At 45.0% G+C, this 20,732-nt stretch overlaps 2 protein-coding genes across 2 annotated transcripts in view; both read left to right on the forward strand.

The window, feature by feature from the left end:
- The window catches only part of LOC135077344 (lysophosphatidylcholine acyltransferase), a 49,147-nt gene extending 43,453 nt beyond the window's left edge, over positions 1-5,694 (forward strand). Inside the window, exons 5-10 of the mRNA XM_063971869.1 lie at positions 1,674-1,828; positions 2,658-2,795; positions 3,315-3,440; positions 4,149-4,293; positions 4,924-5,112; positions 5,479-5,694. Of these exons, the coding sequence (XP_063827939.1) occupies positions 1,674-1,828; positions 2,658-2,795; positions 3,315-3,440; positions 4,149-4,293; positions 4,924-5,112; positions 5,479-5,694 (969 nt within the window). The remainder of the gene's footprint in view (positions 1-1,673; positions 1,829-2,657; positions 2,796-3,314; positions 3,441-4,148; positions 4,294-4,923; positions 5,113-5,478) is intronic.
- A 6,955-nt stretch (positions 5,695-12,649) lies between these two features.
- Positions 12,650-14,827, forward strand: LOC135077345 (uncharacterized). Its single transcript, XM_063971870.1, has 8 exons — positions 12,650-12,752; positions 13,256-13,384; positions 13,426-13,554; positions 13,849-13,977; positions 14,161-14,289; positions 14,331-14,459; positions 14,535-14,627; positions 14,703-14,827. The coding sequence occupies exons 1-8, from the start codon at positions 12,650-12,652 to the stop codon at positions 14,825-14,827; spliced, it is 966 nt and encodes a 321-aa protein (XP_063827940.1).
- Positions 14,828-20,732: the final 5,905 nt, after the last annotated feature.

Consider the following 20,732-nt stretch of genomic DNA (forward strand, 5'->3'; position numbering starts at 1 on the left):
AATATAAGAAACTCTTTGAAGTGTGTCACACGAAATTTGAACGCGGGCCCGCGCTAAAACCGCGCCGCACTGCAACTGCCGAACGACAAACCAGGCGGCGGGACAGAAGCACTTTTTTTACAACCGCGCGCGTTGCAACTGCTTTGAAACTGCCGCTGCCTTCAGTGTGCCTACTGCCGCGCTGCAGCTGACCCGCGTTTGGTCTGTGGAAGCCTCAATAGGTTTGTTGTCGACACGACAAGAAGAAGACTGAAAAAGCTACCTAATGTACAAAAAAACCACACGAGAGAGATACATTTTGGTCTTATTAGTTAGGTATTAAACGAATAGACACGCTAACTCCACATTATGTCTTATTAAATTTGCCTATATTAGCCTATTTAAGAACTTTCTTCATCGTGTGTGGTGTTTAAATTAAATAGCTATTAAATTAATTGCGATTTGGCATTCAAGATTATTAATCAGACACATTAGTTTCTTATGCAATAAGCTGGTTCGTTTTTTATTTTCACGTTTTAGGATAATAATCATAATGTTATATTTGCTGTGGACTCCTGGCCTTCTGTAATAGTTTATCTTGAGTAACTTTAACGCACGGCCAAAACTGATATATCCAGAAACTTGGGGAAGTAACTCGTATTATGATTTATCTTATAGTGTAGGTAGATAAGCGAAGCGTCCGCTAAGTCTATTGTCCAAAACGGTACCATACTTTTACAAGTAGGTTCATTAACTTAAAACTCCTCCGTGGTTGAGGATTCCGGGTGAAGCTCGCTTTCACCTTCGGCCTAATCGTCACTTACCATCAGGTGAGATACAGACCAAGAGCTTCCTCGTTGTGGATAAAATAAAACTCATACTGAAAATTGATGGAAAATCACTCACCTTGACTAAATCCAAGGATGACAATTTCACCCCTATCCGCAAGCATCCAAAGTTCGTGTTTAGAGGATGTTTCACCAAAGAAAAAATTTCAAAATGAAACGCCATTCACACAATACACATTATTGCCACAGAATACGTAATTTACTGCACTGATCCAGAAACTAATAGGTAATATTTTAACAGGACACTGAAATTCGCCGGACCGTAGATACAGAGAGGTGCTCTGAGTGGGGGCGCGGGCCGAACTGGATGAATAAAATTTTGCAAACTACCGAAGTACCCTCTTTTTACGTGTCATTTGTGGTTCAACATTTGACAGTTACCCCTTTGATAAACAATATGCATGATCGATAAAGCAGCATGGCATAATGCGTTCTATTTTTTAAATTTCATAAATCGAACTGAAACAAAACACCAAACATTTTCTTGTATGGGCCTCTTTTGATTTTTGTTTGACTCTTTCTAGCTAATAGAAATACAAGTAATGTAAAAAACTGTCTGTTTATGAAAACAAATGAACCACGACAACCGAACCACACCGAACGGTGACGGGGTCGGATTGGCTCGCCATTTGAGGAACGCGGGTTCGATTCCCGCCGACGGTTGACTATTGTGGTGAGCTCACTGACACGTGACATTTAGCTTAGTTAGTACGAGGCACCAACGGGACTATTAGTTATTTGTGCAAAACAAAATGACTAATAATTAATCTTTAAAAAAAGAAAATGCGGACTGCGGAGTCATATTAGGTTTTTTCTAGTACAAAACTTTTGTTTATTAAATTCCAGGTGCTCATTTTCCCCGAGGGAACATGTACCAACCGCTCCTGCCTTATCACGTTCAAGCCGGGCGGCTTCTACCCCGGGGTGCCGGTGCAGCCCGTCACCATCCGCTACCCCAATGCCCGGGACACCGTCACCTGGACCTGGGAGGGGCCTGGCGCGTAAGTTCTTTTTATTCACAACGAGGAAGCTCGGCTTGTATCTCACCTGACGGTAAGTGATGATCAGGCCGAAGGTGGAAGCGAGCTTCACCCGGAATCCTCAACCACAGAGGAACTGGCTATCTTACCTCTAACTGCCGGAACACAACAATGCTGTTAACATCTTCGTGTCATCTTCCTTGAAGGAACATGTATCAAATGATTCTCCTGAGAGAGTATCGTCGTCAAGGGCCCACGTCGCGATGCTACTCGATCCGTTTCTTTTGGTGGAACCGGTACATGTTATGGATCCTTCCCCCTAGCAACTCTTTAAGCCGAGGTTCGATCCCCACTCAGGGGATCTTTAGGCTGGCTTAATGTTGCTGGAGGGTTTAAATCCCCAAAAGTTGCAGTACCAGCATAATATTCTTTGGATTATGGATATGGATCTTCTTCTTCTTCTTGTTGTTGTGTCGACAACAAACCTACACAGCGTCAGCCCAAAACTCCGCCACAGTCATGGTGTGGCGTTGTCAGTAGCCTTAATTAAATCAGATATGGATCTTTAGTTACTAGATTTTATGTCCACATACAATAGACAGATGAACCTCTTAAAATCGTATTTATTGGAGTCTGGATGGAAACCAAATTGTATCTTAAACAGGTCCAGCTGTAGATATACCTCGTATTTTTTTACCCTGGTTCGAAATAAAAGTATTTTATTTTATTTTTTTTATTTTACATTTTACGATCACTTACGAAAGGGTCTTAAACTACAAAAAAATACAAAAAATGAGACGTACATTTTCCTGCCAAAAGCTGGCTAACAGTGTTTTTACCCTAATTCCAGGTTAAAGCTGCTCTGGCTGACCCTGACGCAGGTTCACAGCTCGTGCGAGATCGAGTTCCTGCCGGTGTACTACCCCAGCGAGGAGGAGAAGCGAGACCCCAAGCTCTACGCCAGGAACGTTAGGGATGTCATGGCCAAGTAAGTACTAAGAAGTATTAATAAACCATGGCTTTGTTGATAAGATGACTGGTACTATTCGTACGCCATTGTTCAGTAAGAATATTATCAGGGCTTTTAGTGGTAGATGACATGAATGATAGGTATACTATAGTGCACCACCTCAGCCCATTGGTACCTATTTAATGATCTTGTATCATGTACTTGTAATTTTTTAAGCGACTGCGCCAGAAGGATGGTTATGTATGGATTTCTTTAATTATATCTGTTAATTAATGGATATGGGTAATATATATTCTTCGTTAATTTCAACCAAATGACCTCCACTACTGTGCAAAGGCCCAAGGAGTAGGTACTTACACTTAAAAATCAAAATCACATCGTTTATTTATGTAAGCCTACATAGGTTCCTAAAGAACACTTAAATCTCTTTAAACTATAAACTGTGAACAGATTTTGCGGATTTCGAAAATTTCTTTGATATGTATTAGTTCCTACACATCATAGAAGTAAAACCTTTCATTTTACCTTACCTTCCAGAGCCCTCGGGATCCCAGTGCTCGACTACACTTACGACGACTGTCGGCTGATCGCGCGCGCCAAGCAGCTTGGCATCCCCAACGCGGCTGCTGCGAGGGAGATCAACGAGATCAGGGGACAGCTGGGGTAAGGGGAAAATTATTTTATCACGGTTATGGTATTTACAAGAACTCTGAAATGCTCATATATAAATCTATCTATAAAAGCGAAAGGTTACTGATTGACTGACTGACTCACTCACTCCTCACGAAATCTCATAAACAACAAGTGCTAGGAGTCTCAAATTTTGCATGGGTGCTCACTAAGTAGGTGCTCACTAAGACGGGATTTTGTAGAATTCAACCCCTAAGCTGGTAAAACGGGATCCACGCGTAAAAGTCTTGTTTTAATAAAAAGAGGGAGAGGAGAAGAAGCTACGTGTCATCAAGTTTTTGAATATAAGATTTTTTTATCCACAATGATTTTGGCCTGCATCTCACCTGATGGAAATCCATGATTATGATAGTAAGTATAAATTCACCTGGAATCCTCAACCACAGAGGAAGCCGCTGGTAGAGCCTAGTTATGTTCCTCTGGGTTACTTCGTAGCGGGTCCAATGACAGTTAACTTTCCCCCGGGTCTAACTTCACTGGTTGGCTTTAATGGATGTCAAGCTGTAAAGAACCTGGTCTCACCTTTGCACGGTGAAGCTAAGAAAGCTGCTCACGACTATCAGCACAGTCAGTCCGAAAAAAAACTGAGGAGATCCTAGTTACATGAGTTGCAGCAGTGGGAATGAGACGTGGGAATAGTCCCGTAAAGCCAAGTTTATAACTGTCTGTTACTGCTTACAGCCTGGAGCGATCTCAGCTGGAGCTACACTTGGCAGCGCAAGGCGTACAGACGCGCTCACGATGGGTGTCGGGCGAGGAGTTCGCGCAGCGCCTCGGCGTTCCCATGGATCAGCGCTCGCAGAGGCTCTTTGACATCTTCGTGCAGGTAAGGAATAGTTTCTTCCAACAGCTGGCGCTCCACTTAGCAGCGTAAGGCGTGCCGCTGGACCAATACCCGCAAAGGCACTTTGGTATATTCGTGAAGGTAGAAAAACTAGCATTCGTACAAGGGAGAACAGACATTGACAGAGAAAGATGGAGTTTTATCAGACGGACTAGCAGTGGTTAAACTGGGGCTGCCTTCTAAAGCTAGAAGGCTGCCCCAGTTTCACTAGACACACACAGCACAAGGCTCGCACAATAATTTATGCTAAGAGCGCGGAGTAGTGGGGTCTGAATAAAGTGGCCGTGGTTATCTATAGTCTGGTCCGTGAGCACGTAGAATTTTGTCCAATGACCCCAAGCTACCCATCCTTATCGCTCGCGTGTAATTATGTTGCTGTCGCGCTCGCACACTCACTGCGGGCGCCCGTCGCACAGTCGCGACAGCAATATAATTACGCGCGAGCGATAAGGATGGGTAGCTTGGAGTCATTGGACGAAATTGTACGTGCTCGGAGACCAGACTATATCTACATACATGTTTGGTAGAATCCATGGATTCTGATCTGATCTGATCCTGGATTACACCCATGGGTCATGACCCATGGGTGTAATCCAGGACTAATGCTCGCAGCTCTTCGACATCTTCGTGCAGGTAAGGAACAGTCCCTACTATAACCTGGAGCGAACCCAGTTAGAACTACACTTAGCAGCGCAAGGCGTACAGACGCGCTCGCGATGGGTGTCGGGCGAGGAGTTCACGCAGCGCCTCGGAGTTCCCATGGACCAACGCTCGCAGAGGCTCTTTGACATCTTCGTGCAGGTAAGGAACAGTTTCTTCCAACAGCTGGCGCTCCACTTAGCAGCGTAAAGCGTGCCGCTGGACCAATACCCGCAAACTTTGGTATATTCGTGCAGGTAGGAAACATTGAAAACATGGTTCTAGTAGTATTCTTACCAGTCTTCGTACAGTGGAGAACTGATTGAATGATGTGACAGTGAAATATGGAGGTTTTTCAGACGGTCTAACGGTGGCAGCTTTAGAAGGCAAGTGCTGAGAAGAAGCGCCGCAACAAACTCAGTCACCACTGTCTGCCGGTTTAAAAATACTTTGTAGAATCCATGACCCATGGGTGTAGTCTAAGACTAGCGCTCGCAGAGTCTGAGGCTCTTTGACATCTTCGTGCAGGTAAGGAACAGTTCCTACTATAACCTGGAGCGATCCCAGTTAGAACTACACCTGGCAGCGCAAGGCGTGCAGACGCACTCGCGATGGGTGTCGGGCGAGGAGTTCGCACAGCGCCTTGGTGTTCCCATGGCCCAGCGCTCGCAGAGGCTCTTTGACATCTTTGTGAAGGTAAGGAACAGTTTCTTCACACAGCTGGAGCTCCACTTAGCAGCGTAAGGCGTTCCCATAGATCAACGCTTGCAGAGGCTCTTTGACATCTTCGTACAGGTAAGGAATAGTTTCTTCCAACAGCTGGCGCTCCACTTAGCAGCGTAAGGCGTGCCGCCAGACCAATACCCGCAGAGGCACTTTGGTATATTCGTGAAGGTAGAAAAACTAGCATTCGTACAAGGGACAACAGACAGTGACAGAGAAAGATGGAGTTTTATCAGACGGACTAGCAGTGGTTAAACTGGGGCTGCCTTCTAAAGCTAGAAGGCTGCCCCAGTTTCACTAGACACACACAGCACAAGGCTCGCACAATAATTTATGCTAAGAGCGCGGAGTAGTGGGTTCTGAATAAAGTGGCCGTGGTTATCTATAGTCTGGTCCGTGAGCACGTAGAATTTTGTCCAATGACCCCAAGCTACCCATCCTTATCGCTCGCGTGTAATTATGTTGCTGTCGCGCTCGCACACTCACTGCGGCCGCCCGTCGCACAGTCGCGACAGCAATATAATTACGTGCGAGCGATAAGGATGGGTAGCTTGGAGTCATTGGACGAAATTCTACGTGTTCGGAGACCAGACTATATCTACATACCTACATGCTTGGTAGAATCCATGACCCATGGGTGTAGTCTAAGACTAGCGCTCGCAGAGGCTCTTTGACATCTTCGTGCAGGTAAGGAGCAGTTCCTATTATACCTGGAGCGATCCCAGTTAGAACTACACCTGGCAGCGCCGTACAGATGCGCTCGCGATGAGTGTCGGGCGAGGAGTTCGCGCAGCGCCTCGGAGTTCCCATGGACCAACGCTCGCAGAGGCTCTTTGACATCTTCGTGCAGGTAAGGAACAGTTTCTGCTCATAATTGGAACTCCACTTAGCAGCGTAAGGCGAGCGTAAGAGATTCTTTGTCAACTTTTTGCAGGTAAGGAAAGTTTAAGAGAAGATGAAGACTACCTAAGCAGTCTTAGCAGGTTGTTGAAGCATTACCGGTCTTCGTACTGTTAAATACGGATGGTGGTAGCGTTAAAAAGGCTACCCTAGGTTTACAAGACTAGAAGCACCGGGCATTTACCAAAAATTAGGCAATAGCTGATGTGTGGAGCTGGAGAGGAGTTCATACAGTGTCTCGGGGTGCCCCTGGAACAACGCTCGCAGAGGCTCTTTGATATCTTCGTGCAGGTAAGGAACAGTTCCTACTATAACCTGGAGCGATCCCAGTTAGAACTACACTTGGCAGCGCAAGGCGTACAGACGCGCTCGTGATGGGTGTCGGGCGAGGAGTTCGCGCAGCGCCTCGGAGTTCCCATGGATCAGCGCTCGCAGAGGCTCTTTGACATCTTCGTACAGGTAAGGAACAGTTCCCACTTACAGCTGGAGCTCCACTTAGCAGCGTAAGGCGTTCCCATGGATCAGCGTTCGCAGAGGCTCTTTGACATCTTTGTGAAGGTAAGGAACAGTTTCTTCACACAGCTGGAGCTCCACTTAGCAGCGTAAGACGTGCCGCCAGACCAATACCCGCAGAGGCACTTTGGTATATTCGTGAAGGTAGAAAAACTAGCATTCGTACAAGGGACAACAGACAGTGACAGAGAAAGATGGAGTTTCATCAGACGGACTAGCAGTGGTTAAACTGGGGCTGCCTTCTAAAGCTAGAAGCCTGCCCCAGTTTCACTAGACACACACAGCACAAGGCTCGCATAATAATTTATGCTAAGAGCGCGGAGTAGTGGGGTCTGAATAGAGTGGCCGTGGTTATCTATAGTCTGGTCCGTGAGCACGTAGAATTTTGTCCAATGACCCCAAGCTACCCATCCTTATCGCTCGCGTGTAATTATGTTGCTGTCGCGCTCGCACACTCACTGCGGCCGCCCGTCGCACAGTCGCGACAGCAATATAATTACGCGCGAGCGTTAAGGATGGAGTTACCCATCGAGTCATTGGACGAAATTGTACGTGCTCGGAGACAAGACTATATCTACATACATGTTTGGTAGAATCCATGACCCATGGGTGTAATCCAAAACCAACGCTCGCAGCTCTTTGACATCTTCATGCAGGTAAGGAACAGTTCCTACTATAACCTGGAGCGATCCCAGTTAGAACTACACTTGGCAGCGCAAAGCGTGCAGACGCGCTCGCGATGGGTGTCGGGCGAGGAGTTCGCGCAGCGCCTCGGAGTTCCCATGGACCAGCGCTCGCAGAGGCTCTTTGACATCTTCGTGCAGGTAAGGAACATTGAAAAAATGATACTGCTCAATCGTAGCCTAAGAAGGCTGCTGTAGTAATACCAGTTTTTATACAGGTGAGATTGATGTGAAGAAGGAAGGTTTTTCAGACAGCCTAACGATGGTACCTTTAGAAGGCTGCCCCAGTTTTACTGGACTATAGATAAGCACATGGTTCTCGCAAGAATCTACGCTGTAAGCGTGGAGTGGTAGAATCCATAACCCATGGGTGTAATCCAGGACCAACGCTCGCAGCTCTTTGACATCTTCATGCAGGTAAGGAACAGTTCCTACTACAGCCTGGAGCGATCCCAGTTAGAACTACACCTGGCAGCGCCGTACAGATGCGCTCGCGATGGGTGTCGGGCGAGGAGTTCGCGCAGCGCCTCGGAGTTCCCATGGATCAGCGCTCGCAGAGGCTCTTTGACATCTTCGTGCAGGTAAGGAAAGTTTAAGAGAAGATGAAGACTACCTAAGCAGTCTTAGCAGGTTGTTGAAGCATTACCGGTCTTCGTACTGTTAAATACGGATGGTGGTAGCGTTAAAAAGGCTACCCTAGGTTTACAAGACTAGAAGCACCGGGCATTTACCAAAAATTACGCAATAGCTGATGTGTGGAGCTGGAGAGGAGTTCATACAGTGTCTCGGGGTGCCCCTGGAATAACACTCGCAGAGGATCTTTGATATCTTCGTGCAGGTAAGGAACAGTTCCTACTATAACCTGGAGCGATCCCAGTTAGAACTACACTTGGCAGCGCAAGGCGTGCAGACGCGCTCGCGATGGGTGTCGGGCGAGGAGTTCGCGCAGCGCCTCGGAGTTCCCATGGATCAACGCTCGCAGAGGCTCTTTGACATCTTCGTGCAGGTAAGGAACAGTTTCTTCCAACAGCTGGAGCTCCACTTAGCAGCGTAAGACGTGCCCCCAGACCAATACCCGCAAAGGCACTTTGGTATATTCGTGAAGGTAGAAAAACTAGCATTCGTACAAGGGAGAACAGACATTGACAGAGAAAGATGGAGTTTTATCAGACGGACTAACAGTGATGGCTTTAGAAGGCTGCTCCAGTTTCACTAGACAATAGGTAAGCGCAAGACTCTCATATAAATTTAGTAATTATAGTGCTTAATATAAGTGTGGAACACAAAATGAAATTAAATGGGCATGGGTTGACTGACTCAATAAATAGAAGTCACCTAGCTAGTAAATGGCACTAGATTAGACTAAATGGATAGACCTATGGATAAAATCCATCTTTGTATGGATCATCATCATCATCATCTCAGCCATAGGACATCCACTGCTGAACATAGGCCTCCCCCAATAAAAATATTTTCTTTCTTTCTTTCTTTCCAATGCTTTGCATCTTGCCCGGTTAGTAGCGATCTGCGTCTAGCGCCTTCCTGCTACGTTTATGATGTCGTCGGTCCACCTTATGTCCCACGCTGCGTTTTCCGTTTTGGATGTATATGGATGATGATTGATTGAAATTAGAAAGTCGAGATTATGCTTTACTTACATGAATTCGCGCTGTGCAAGTCTAATGCCCGTTTTCACCATCAATCCCTAATTTTTAAGTGACTCTTCGTTCGTTCGTTCGTTCGTTCGTTTCAGCCGAAAGACGTCCACTGCTGGACAAAGGCCTCCCCCAAGGATTTCCACAAAGACCGGTTACACATAGCTCGAAGAGCTGATGGCCGCTGGGGCAGGAAAGTTCTTGAGTGGCGACCACGAGCTGGAAGACGTAGCGTGGGCAGGCCTCCCACTAGGTGGACCGACGATCTGGTGAAGGTTGCGGGAGGTAACTGGATGCAAGCGGCGCAAGTGACTCTTATGAAGACAAAATTCCTGTTATATAATGTTACCATGAGGGTCACTTAAAAATATTAGGGATTGATGGTGAAAACGGGCATAAGAGTATTAATTTATGAATGTCCTTGTTGCAGCGGTCCAGCGGGCTGGTCCATTTCCCCGACTACCTGCTGAGCGCGTGCTTCCTGTCGCTGCAGCACGCGCCGCTGTCGCAGCTGCTGTCGCTGGCCTTCAAGGTAACCACGAAACAGAAGACGATCTGCGGAAAAACAAATGCATTTGATGTATAAAGCCTGGTCCGTGAGCACGTAGAATCCCGTCCAATGACCCCAAGCTACCCATCCTTATCGCTTGCGTGTAATTATATTGCTGTCGCGACTGTGCGACGCGCGCCCGCAGTGAGTGTGCGAGCGCGACAGCAACATAATTACGTGCGAGCGACAAGGATGGGCAGCTTGGGGTCATTGGACGGGATTCTACGTGCTCACGGACCAGGCTTTAGAAGAAAATTCATGATGTCAGACGCTAGCTTGAACAATAGGGTATTTTCACCACCAATCAATTGACGTACTTTTTATAACTGTCAAAACGAGACTCTTCCATAGATTTTGTATAGCAATACTAGCCAGCGACATTACTATTTTGTCAACTCAATAACTACTTTTTTAAATTAATTTAGTTTTATGAGATTACAAACAAACATTTCATAAATTTATCACTTCACGGGATTTATTGCAACAATATCTATTTTAATAATTAACGGTAAATAATATTTACCCTCCCGACGTTTCGGCTCGGTTGCACGAGTCATGGTGATCCCGTGAAGTGATAATTTTATAGTAAAACAATGCAACATAATAGTTTAAAATATTAAACATTTCATACCTTACTTTCAACCCATTACATACGTTAAAACACTGGTTTATTTACCCAGCTATACGACACCAACCGTACGGGGCGACTAAACATCAAAACCTTCGAAGAGGTGGCTACGCGCTGCCTCGGGCTGACTCCTGAGGAGGCCCAGGGCACCTTCCGCGCGGTAGACCTGGACGAGAAAGGGTATATCACTTACGGTGAGTTCAATGTTGGCAACACTGCATCAAAAATGTGAGATATTGCTGGCAACTTCTAAATTGAGACCTTCGAAGAGGTGGCTACGCGTTGTCTCGAGCTGACGTCTGAGGAGGCCCAGGGCACCTTCTATGCGGTAGACCTGGATGAGAAAGGGTACATCACTTACGGTGAGTTCAATGTTGGCAACACTGCATTAAAAATGTGAGATATTGCTGGAAACATCCAAATTGGGACCTTCGAAGAGGTGGCTACGCGTTGTCTCGAGCTGACGTCTGAGGAGGCCCAGGGCACCTTCTATGCGGTAGACCTGGATGAGAAAGGGTACATCACTTACGGTGAGTTCAATGTTCAAGACTCTATGAGATAATGCTGGCAACTTGTACATTGAGATGTTTGAAGAGGTGGCTACGCGCTGCCTCGGGCTGACTCCTGAGGAGGCCCAGGGCACCTTCCGCGCGGTAGACTTGGACGAGAAAGGGTATATTACTTACGGTGAGTTCAATGTTCAAGACTCTATGAGATATAGCTGGAAACATCCACATTGGGACCTTCGAAGAGGTGGTTACGCGCTGCCTCGGGCTGACTCCTGAGGAGGCCCAGGGCACCTTCCGCGCGGTAGACCTGGACGAGAAAGGGTATATTACTTACGGTGAGTACAATTTTTTTTTATCCACAACGAGGAAGCTCTTGGCTTGTATCTCACCTGATACCATCAGGTGACGATCAGGCCGAAGGTGGAAGCGAGCTTCACAAGGAATCCTCAACCACGGAGGAACTGGCTATCTTACCTCTAACTGCCGGAACACAACAATGCTGTTAACATTGTTGTTATGGCGACAGACTTAGGTAAGATGGTGGTAGCTAGCCAGGCGGACTTAGAACAAGCCCTATCACCAACCAAACCGAACAGAAAAATCTGCTCCCACTAAGAATCGAACCCGGGACCTCTGCGTCAGAAGCAGGTGGTCTTACCACTAGACCACAGAGGACACAGCAATGTTGGCAACACTGCATCAAGATTGTAAGATACGACTGGAAACATCCACATTCGGACCTTCGAAGAGATGGCTACGCGCTGTCTCGGGCTGACTTCTGAGGAGCACCTTCCGCGCGGTGAACCTGGACGAGAAAGGGTACATCACTTACGGTGAGTTCAATGTTCAAGACTCTGTGAGATAATGCTGGCAACTTGTACATTGAGATGTTTGAGGAGGTGGCTATGCGCTGCCTCGGGCTAACTCCTGAGGAGGCCCAGAGCACCTTCCGCGCGGTGGACCTAGACGAGAAAGGGTATATCACTTACGGTGAGTTCAATGTTGGCAACACTGCATTAAGACTCTGTGAGATATTGCTGGAAACATCCACATTGGGACCTTCGAAGAGGTGGCTACGCGCTGCCTCGGGCTGACTCCTGAGGAGGCCCAGGGAACCTTCCGCGCGATAGACCTGGACGAGAAAGGGTACATCACTTACGGTGAGTTCAGTGTTCAAGACTCTGTGAGATAATGCTGGCAACTTGTACATTGAGATGTTTGAGGAGTGGCCATACGTTGCCTCGGGCTTACTCCTGAGGAGGCCCAGGGAACCTTCCGCGCGGTAGACCTGGACGAGAAAGGGTACATCACTTACGGTGAGTTCAATGTTGGCAACACTGCATCAAGACTGTAAGATATTGCTGGCAACTTCTAAATTGAGACCTTCGAAGAGGTGGCTACGCGTTGTCTCGAGCTGACGTCTGAGGAGGCCCAGGGCACCTTCTATGCGGTAGACCTGGATGAGAAAGGGTACATCACTTACGGTGAATTCAATGTTCAAGACTCTATGAGATAATGCTGGCAACTTGTACATTGAGATGTTTGAAGAGGTGGCTATACGTTGCCTCGGGCTAACTCCTGAGGAGGCCCAGGGCACCTTCCGCGCGGTAGACCTGGACGAGAAAGGGTATATTACTTACGGTGAGTTAATTTTTTTTTATCCACAACGAGGAAGCTCTTGGCCTGTATCTCACCTGATGGTAAGTGACGATCAGGCCGAAGGTGGAAGCGAGCTTCACCCGGAATCCTCAATCACGGAGGAACTGGCTATCTTACCTCTAACTGCCGGAACACAACAATGCTGTTAACATTGTTGTTATGGCGACAGACTTAGGTAAGATGGTGGTAGCTAGCCAGGCGGACTTAGAACAAGCCCTACCACCAACCAAACCGAACAGAAAAATCTGCTCCCACTGGGAATCGAACCCGGGACCTCTGCGTCAGAAGCAGGTGGTCTTACCACTAGACCACAGAGGACACAGCAATGTTGGCAACACTGCATCAAGATTGTAAGATACGACTGGAAACATCCACATTCGGACCTTCGAAGAGATGGCTACGCGCTGTCTCGGGCTGACTTCTGAGATGAGATGGATGAGAAAGGGTACATCACTTACGGTGAGTTCAATGTTCAAGACTATGAGATAATGCTGGCAACTTGTACATTGAGATGTTTGAAGAGGTGGCTATACGTTGCCTCGGGCTGACTTCTGAGGAGGCCCAGGGCACCTTCCGTGCGGTAGACCTGGATGAGAAAGGGTACATCACTTACGGTGAGTTCAATGTTGGCAACACTGCATTAAGACTCTGTGAGATATTGCTGGAAACATCCACATTGGGACCTTCGAAGAGGTGGTTACGCGCTGCCTCGGGCTGACTCCTGAGGAGGCCCAGGGAACCTTCCGCGCGGTAGACCTGGACGAGAATGGGTACATCACTTATGGTAAGTTCAATGTTCAAGACTCTACAGGGTGTTAGGTAAATGGGTATATGAGCCGACACTAGCCCATGTTAACATGGCCATATAAATGGTATGGTGAAGTCAGATATTTGATATCATCATTTTATTTTTTTAAATTTTCATACAAAATATTTTTTATAAAATCCGATTTGTATGAAAATTAAAATAATTAAAATGAAGATATCAATTTTCTGACTTCACCATACCATTTATATGACCATGTTAACATGGGCTAGTGTCGGCTCATATACCCATTTACCTAACACCTTGTATAAGATAATGCTGGCAACTTGTTCATTGAGATGTTTGAGGAGGTGGCTATACGTTGCCTCGGGCTAACTCCTGAGGAGGCCCAGGGCACCTTCCGCGCGGTGGACCTGGACGAGAAAGGGTACATCACTTACGGTGAGTTCAATGTTCAAGACTATGAGATTATGCTGGCAACTTGTACATTGAGATGTTTGAAGAGGTGGCTACGCGCTGCCTCGGGCTGACTCCTGAGGAGGCCCAGGGAACCTTCCGCGCGGTAGACCTGGACGAGAAAGGGTACATCACTTACGGTGAGTTCAATGTTCAAGACTCTATGAGATATTGCTGGCAACTCCTACATTAAGACCTTCGAAGAGGTGGCTACGCGCTGCCTCGGGCTGACTCCTGAGGAGGCCCAGGGCACCTTCCATGCGGTAGACCTGGATGAGAAAGGGTATATTACTTACGGTGAGTTCAATGTTGGCAACACTGCATTAAGACTCTGTGAGATATTGCTGGAAACATCCACATTGGGACCTTCGAAGAGGTGGCTACCCGCTGCCTCGGGCTGACTTCTGAGGAGGCCCAGGGCACCTTCCGCGCGGTGGACCTGGATGAGAAAGGGTACATCACTTACGGTGAGTTCAATGTTGGCAACACTGCATTAAGACTGTGAGATATTGCTGGAAACATCCACATTGGGACCTTCGAAGAGGTGGTTACGCGTTGCCTCGGGCTGACTCCTGAGGAGGCCCAGGGTACCTTCCGTGCGGTAGACCTGGACGAGAAAGGGTACATCACTTACGGTGAGTTCAATGTTGGCAACACTGCATCAAGAATGTGAGATATTGCTGGAAACATCCACATTGGGACCTTCGAAGAGGTGGCTACGCGCTGCCTCGGGCTGACTTCTGAGGAGGCCCAGGGCACCTTCCGCGCGGTAGACTTGGACGAGAAAGGGTACATCACTTACGGTGAGTTCAATGTTCAAGACTCTATGAGATAATGCTGGCAACTTGTACATTGAGATGTTTGAAGAGGTGGCTACGCGCTGCCTCGGGCTGACTCCTGAGGAGGCCCAGGGAACCTTCCGCGCGGTAGACTTGGACGAGAAAGGGTATATCACTTACGGTGAGTTCAATGTTCAAGATTCTGTGAGATGTTGCTGGAAACATCCACATTGGGACCTTCGAAGAGGTGGTTACGCGCTGCCTCGGGCTAACTCCTGAGGAGGCCCAGGGCACCTTCCATGCGGTAGACCTGGATGAGAAAGGGTACATCACTTACGGTGAGTTCAATGTTCAAGACTATGAGATAATGCTGGCAACTTGTACATTGAGATGTTTGAAGAGGTGGCTACGCGCTGCCTTGGGCGACTTCTGAGGAGGCCCAGGGCACCTTCCGCGCGGTGGACCTGGTCAAAGTCAAAGTCAAAGTCAAAATTTCTTTATTTGTTTAGACTAATAAATAGTTCTTACAAATCGTCATATCTGGACGAGAAAGGGTACATCACTTACGGTGAGTTCAATGTTCAAGACTCTATGAGATAATGCTGGCAACTCCTACATTAAGACCCTCGAAGAGGTGGCTACGCGCTGCCTCGGGCTTAGAGCTCTTTCAAATTAGACGTTTGGAGCTGGACGTTTGTCGTACGTTTGGAGGATCTCACACGGTAGATTGTATGACAACTGCGTCGGAATAAAATTGACCAATAGTTAGTGGGCGGTCTTGTAAACGCACGACAGACGTCCTGCTGAAAACATCTAATTTAAAAAAACCCTTAGTGCTGACGGAGCCCAGAGCACTTTCCGCATGGTGGACTTGGATGAAAAGGGGTACATCACTTTCGGTGAGTTCAATGTTGGCAACACTGCATCAAGAATGTAAGATATTGCTGGCAACTTGTAAATTGAGACCTTCGAAGAGGTGGCTACGCACTGCCTCGGGCTGACTCCTGAGGAGGCCCAGGTCACCTTCCACGCGGTGGACCTGGATGAGAAAGGGTACATCACTTACGGTGAGTTCAATGTTCAAGACTCTATGAGATAATGCTGGCAACTTGTTCATTGAGATGTTTGAAGAGGTGGCTATACGTTGCCTCGGGCTGACTTCTGAGGAGGCCCAGGGCACCTTCCGTGCGGTAGACCTGGACGAGAAAGGGTACATCACTTACGGTGAGTTCAATGTTGGCAACACTGCATTAAAAATGTGAGATATTGCTGGAAACATCCACATTGGGACCTTCGAAGAGGTGGCTACGCGTATGGTGGTAAGATTGTAAGATATGGCTAGCAACATCTACATTGAGACCTTGGGAAGGGCTGACTCCTGAGGAAGCACCTTCCATGCGCTAGACCTGAATGAAAAGGGCTACATTACTTATGGTGAGGAAACTTTTTTTAAAAGTCCCGTTAACCCTTCGAGCTAAGTTAAATTATAAACACGAATGGATTCACCATAATAGTCCAGCGGAACCGGGGTTCTATCTTAATTGGTCGAGATAACTGCGCACCTGCCGTTATAATGTTAGCAACACCTAGGGGCGTAGTGCGAGTTTACGTCAAAATAATTCGATATCGACTGCGTAAAAAAGTGACATAAATGTATGACGAATGAGTGACAGCGGAAACTTTCAAGAATTAAAATCTTCATAAAATATATTTTTAACGCCATTGATATCGAATGCGTTTAACGTAAACTCACACTACGCCCCCTGTTCATTTTCAACGCATATCTACGTCAAAACAATCGATAGTCTCACAGCTGTTGTTTGCTGTTTCTGGACTATACAAAATAACATTTTTTCCAGATGAATTCACCTCTTACGCGCAGAAGAAATCCGACTTCTCTTTCATCTTCACAAGCGACGGGTCTCACAAGCCGAAGACTCAGTGAGAATCGCCCGTTCACATCCCCACAGTCTGCAGCCAAGTGCCGTGACGTCACAGCGGTGACGTAGACATTGCGATGGATATGTGATCTATGATAAGAATGTTGGGGCATCCAGGATTTGTTTTTGACTAACTGCAACTTAAGCCCAGGGGTCTTTTTTGTATTCCTTGATGTATAACTTATGACTTGAGAAAAAAAGTAGGCAGCATGGGAACTGAAGCTATTTCAACATAAAAAAGGCAGAAGAAAATTACAACTGATGAGGTTTTTGCCCCCATTTATTTGGGTATTTGGCAAGGAAGGTATCATGAAGTTTTATCATCCATTCTACACTTTCAACTACTATGAGATTCATTTAGGTTTAATGTTAGTATTTTTTCATCTAAGTCAAGTTTTTAAATTTTCTTCTTAGCAAAGAAAATAAAGCAAGAATAGCATCTTCTGAGCTTAAACGACGATGTATGCTATCTCTTATGTAACTTATGAGTAGAACAAGGATAGCATTACATTTATCGAAAAAAGAATGCTTCACAGAATCTCGTCTTCGCCTTCGTAAAATTTTGCTCACACTTTTTTATAAGTAATATTGGGTCGTGTTGGAATGTCATTCTTCCTAAAGCCTGGTCCGTGAGCACGTAGAATTTTGTCCAATGACCCCAAGCTGCCCATCCTTATCGCTCGCGCGTAATTATGTTGCTGGCCCGTCGTACAGTCGCAACAGCAATATAATTACGCGCGAGCGATAAGGATGGATAGCTTTGGGTCATTGGACAAAATTCTACGTGCTCACGGACCAGGCTTTAATAACTAATTTTCGGTGATCTCTTTTCACAGCTAAGTTGTATAGGTTTAGCGTCTAACTCAGTTAGTCTCTGAGGTATGGGAGCGGCAGGGGAGGGATGACATTGACATATATGACGTGACAGATCATATAAATCTGAAGGAGATTTTAAGTCTCGCTGACTTCACGCTCCCATAGCTCAGGCATTGACTGGGTTAAAAGAAAGAAAGAAACATTTATTGCCATGGACATCACAAAAGACAAGAGGTAAATAAAAAAAAAGCAAACAAGACAGAGGTGACACATTAAACATACAATGGAAGAGAAAGTAAACTGAGCAGTGCCACCCTCTCAAACAGCGATGTCCATCGCAATGGGACCCCACTCAGCATATGCCGTGGCCCCCGATGAGGAAGGCCACGACGCTGGTTTTCAGTGTGCCCCAGACCTATAATGTTCGATATTAACTGACGTTAGCACCTAATGCTCATTTAAAATGGTGCATTACCTATCCAGTACGAACTGTCAAAATAGATACACCAATAATGATTTGGCAGTGAAATAACGAATGACAAGTGGACGGCCCAGTAAATCAGCCTATTGGCAAGTTATACACTTTTATACTTAGATTTTGATTAATAGACTTTTTGACACATCGAATTGCTCTTCCTTTGATGCCGAAGTTAAGAATCGCGTAATGTTCTGCAGACAGAAGGTATGTGAATGTGAAGTTTAGGTAATATTTGTATTTAGCTAAAGTTTGTGAATAGTCTGTGTCTTACATTTGAGGCTTAAGTACTATCTTATAGTATGATTATAAAGGTCAAAGCACACTTATCAACCCAGAAAGGGATCAACATCGTATCGCCTTTTGCCGCACTGTCAACCGCGAGGCGGGCGTTGCGTTTACGTTACGGTGCGGATAAGTACGAAGTTCATACAAAGATGTTCATACAGGTGTCTATGGGCGACGGTAATCACTTACCATCAGATGATCCTTCTGCTTGTTTGCCTCCTGTCCCATAAAAAGAATACTGACTGCCTCGAGTTGATACGGTTAAGATCCGTTTCCGGGTTGATATGTGTGCTTCGTCCTTTAGGAACTTCTTTTAAAACAAAATTTTACATCTTAAAGTTCTGTCTTTTTCTAATCAAACCATTTCGAAAGAGACAATAATACGTTTAAATTGTAAAATTTAGTTTAGGGAATTATGTATCAAAGAGTGTGCACTTTTAAAGTAATAGATTAGATTGTCTTTTTATTAAACCTTTATATAGGGATTTGGACACATGCGTAGCCACGAAATATTGAACCTTATTAATTTATAATAAGGTCTAAGTGTATCTTAGTCCTTCTAAGTTGGATTTTAAACGCTTTTTAAGCCGTTAGAGATGATTGTTTATCGTCTATAGAAAAATATACTTACTGAATTAAGTCCTTCTTATGCCCGCTTTCACCATCAATCCCTAATTTTTAGGTGACACCTATGGTAACACACAACAGGAATTTTGTTTTCATAAGGGTCATTAGGGATTGATGGTGAAAATGAATGAAAATGAAAACAGGCATTATTCACTTTATAATAGTAAGGTTGGACTCAGGCTGTATTATGACACGAAGCTCAGGATGCGATCAAAATCAAGCAAGTCTTCACCGTTATTATTATTAAAGTAGATGTTTAACCATTTTATGCATAACTTGAGTTTGAATCAAGTTTTAGGAAATCATAAAATTTTACTGTCGTCAATTTGACTTTTTTTTTGTCATCATTTTAACTGATATGTGTTTGAGGAACTATAGATCTAACGTTTAGTTCAGTTTGCTTGAGGTAATACCTGAGGGATAATGGGAGTGACACGGGAGGGGTGAGCCCAGAGCATAATAAATCTGAAGGAGTTCCCATATCTCAGGCGATAACTGAGTTAAGGATTCCGTGGAGGGTAGTTGAACGGGAAGCATGGTCGTTCTGTCTTAATGATTTCAATTTATTATTTAATGGACTTTAGTGTACAAATTTGGTGTTATTTTGTGTTCTAAAGTGCAGTGAAGTGATAAATTATAAAAAACATTGAAATACTTCGAATTTGAGCGCGCATCGAGTGTCGAGTGGGTTGTCGTATGAACAACCCGCTTTGAACCCGGTGGCGTCTTGAAACCTGCGTACGGGCATACTTAACTCCACGGAATCCATGAAAAATCAATAGAACTGAAACACCCACGTTCTATTGATAACTATGTCAATTTTCACTCGACATTGGCAGAAATAAACCTCCCAGAGAGGTTTGGTTGCCATTAAAAAAAAACTGAGTTAAGCGTTCGATCTGTAATGTTTTGTAAATCAGAGATTCCATAGTCTTATATCGTAAGAAATGTTTATACTTAGGCTTGCCTAGTGACGCTATATTATGTACTTAATTTATTAAATATTTTAGGTTGCCATTGTTAAATGTGATAATTTTAAGATGTAGTTGTTATTTTGTATTTGTACAAATGTTTATAACTTTAACTCATTCCAAATGAGATTTTGTTTTGTTTTTACCTTTTTAATACCGTTTTGACATTTAGGTGATATTGAAAATAGGCCGTGTTTACGAGTTTTTTTAAATTTGTTTATATTTATTTGTATAGAAAACTAAATGACACCCACAACAGCATGTTCAAACTTTACATGTTCACCTTAATTCAGCTCTAATCATTTAGGCAATAAGATTGAGTTCAGTGAAACTGTAACACTTGATATGCCGTCAAGTTTTATAGATATTGAATTATTGATCGTTTTTCGTAGGTGATAATTTGAACAAATAGGTAACTAAGTTATTTAGATTTGTGTCTTAAAAGAACAATTATATCTTTAAGGTGAGTATAGACTAGAGCATTTGATTGTAACAGAACAACGAGCCGCTCTATGAAAATGTTCTACTGTCAGTGTTACGAAAACGTGAAGTACCAAACGTCGTACATTTTACTTTTATTGTACCATTCGTGATAACGTTACATTACATAGAAATGCTAAAGTCAATACTCACCTTTAGGCTCCTAAAAAGCGACGTCAGAGTTTAAGAGTAGCTATTCGTCTTTCGTAAGTTTAGCTATGTTGTGTATTTTAAATCGTTTTATTTATTATCACCGTAGGCTTATGTAAATAATAAAAAGTATTGCTTGTTATTAATAAGTAGACTAAAATAAAGCCTTGTTAATCTTGAAATGCCGTCTCATAAGGTGTTTAGGTAACATTTT

This window comes from Ostrinia nubilalis, chromosome 13, assembly GCF_963855985.1.
Source record: "Ostrinia nubilalis chromosome 13, ilOstNubi1.1, whole genome shotgun sequence".
NCBI classification, from domain to species: domain Eukaryota; kingdom Metazoa; phylum Arthropoda; class Insecta; order Lepidoptera; family Crambidae; genus Ostrinia; species Ostrinia nubilalis.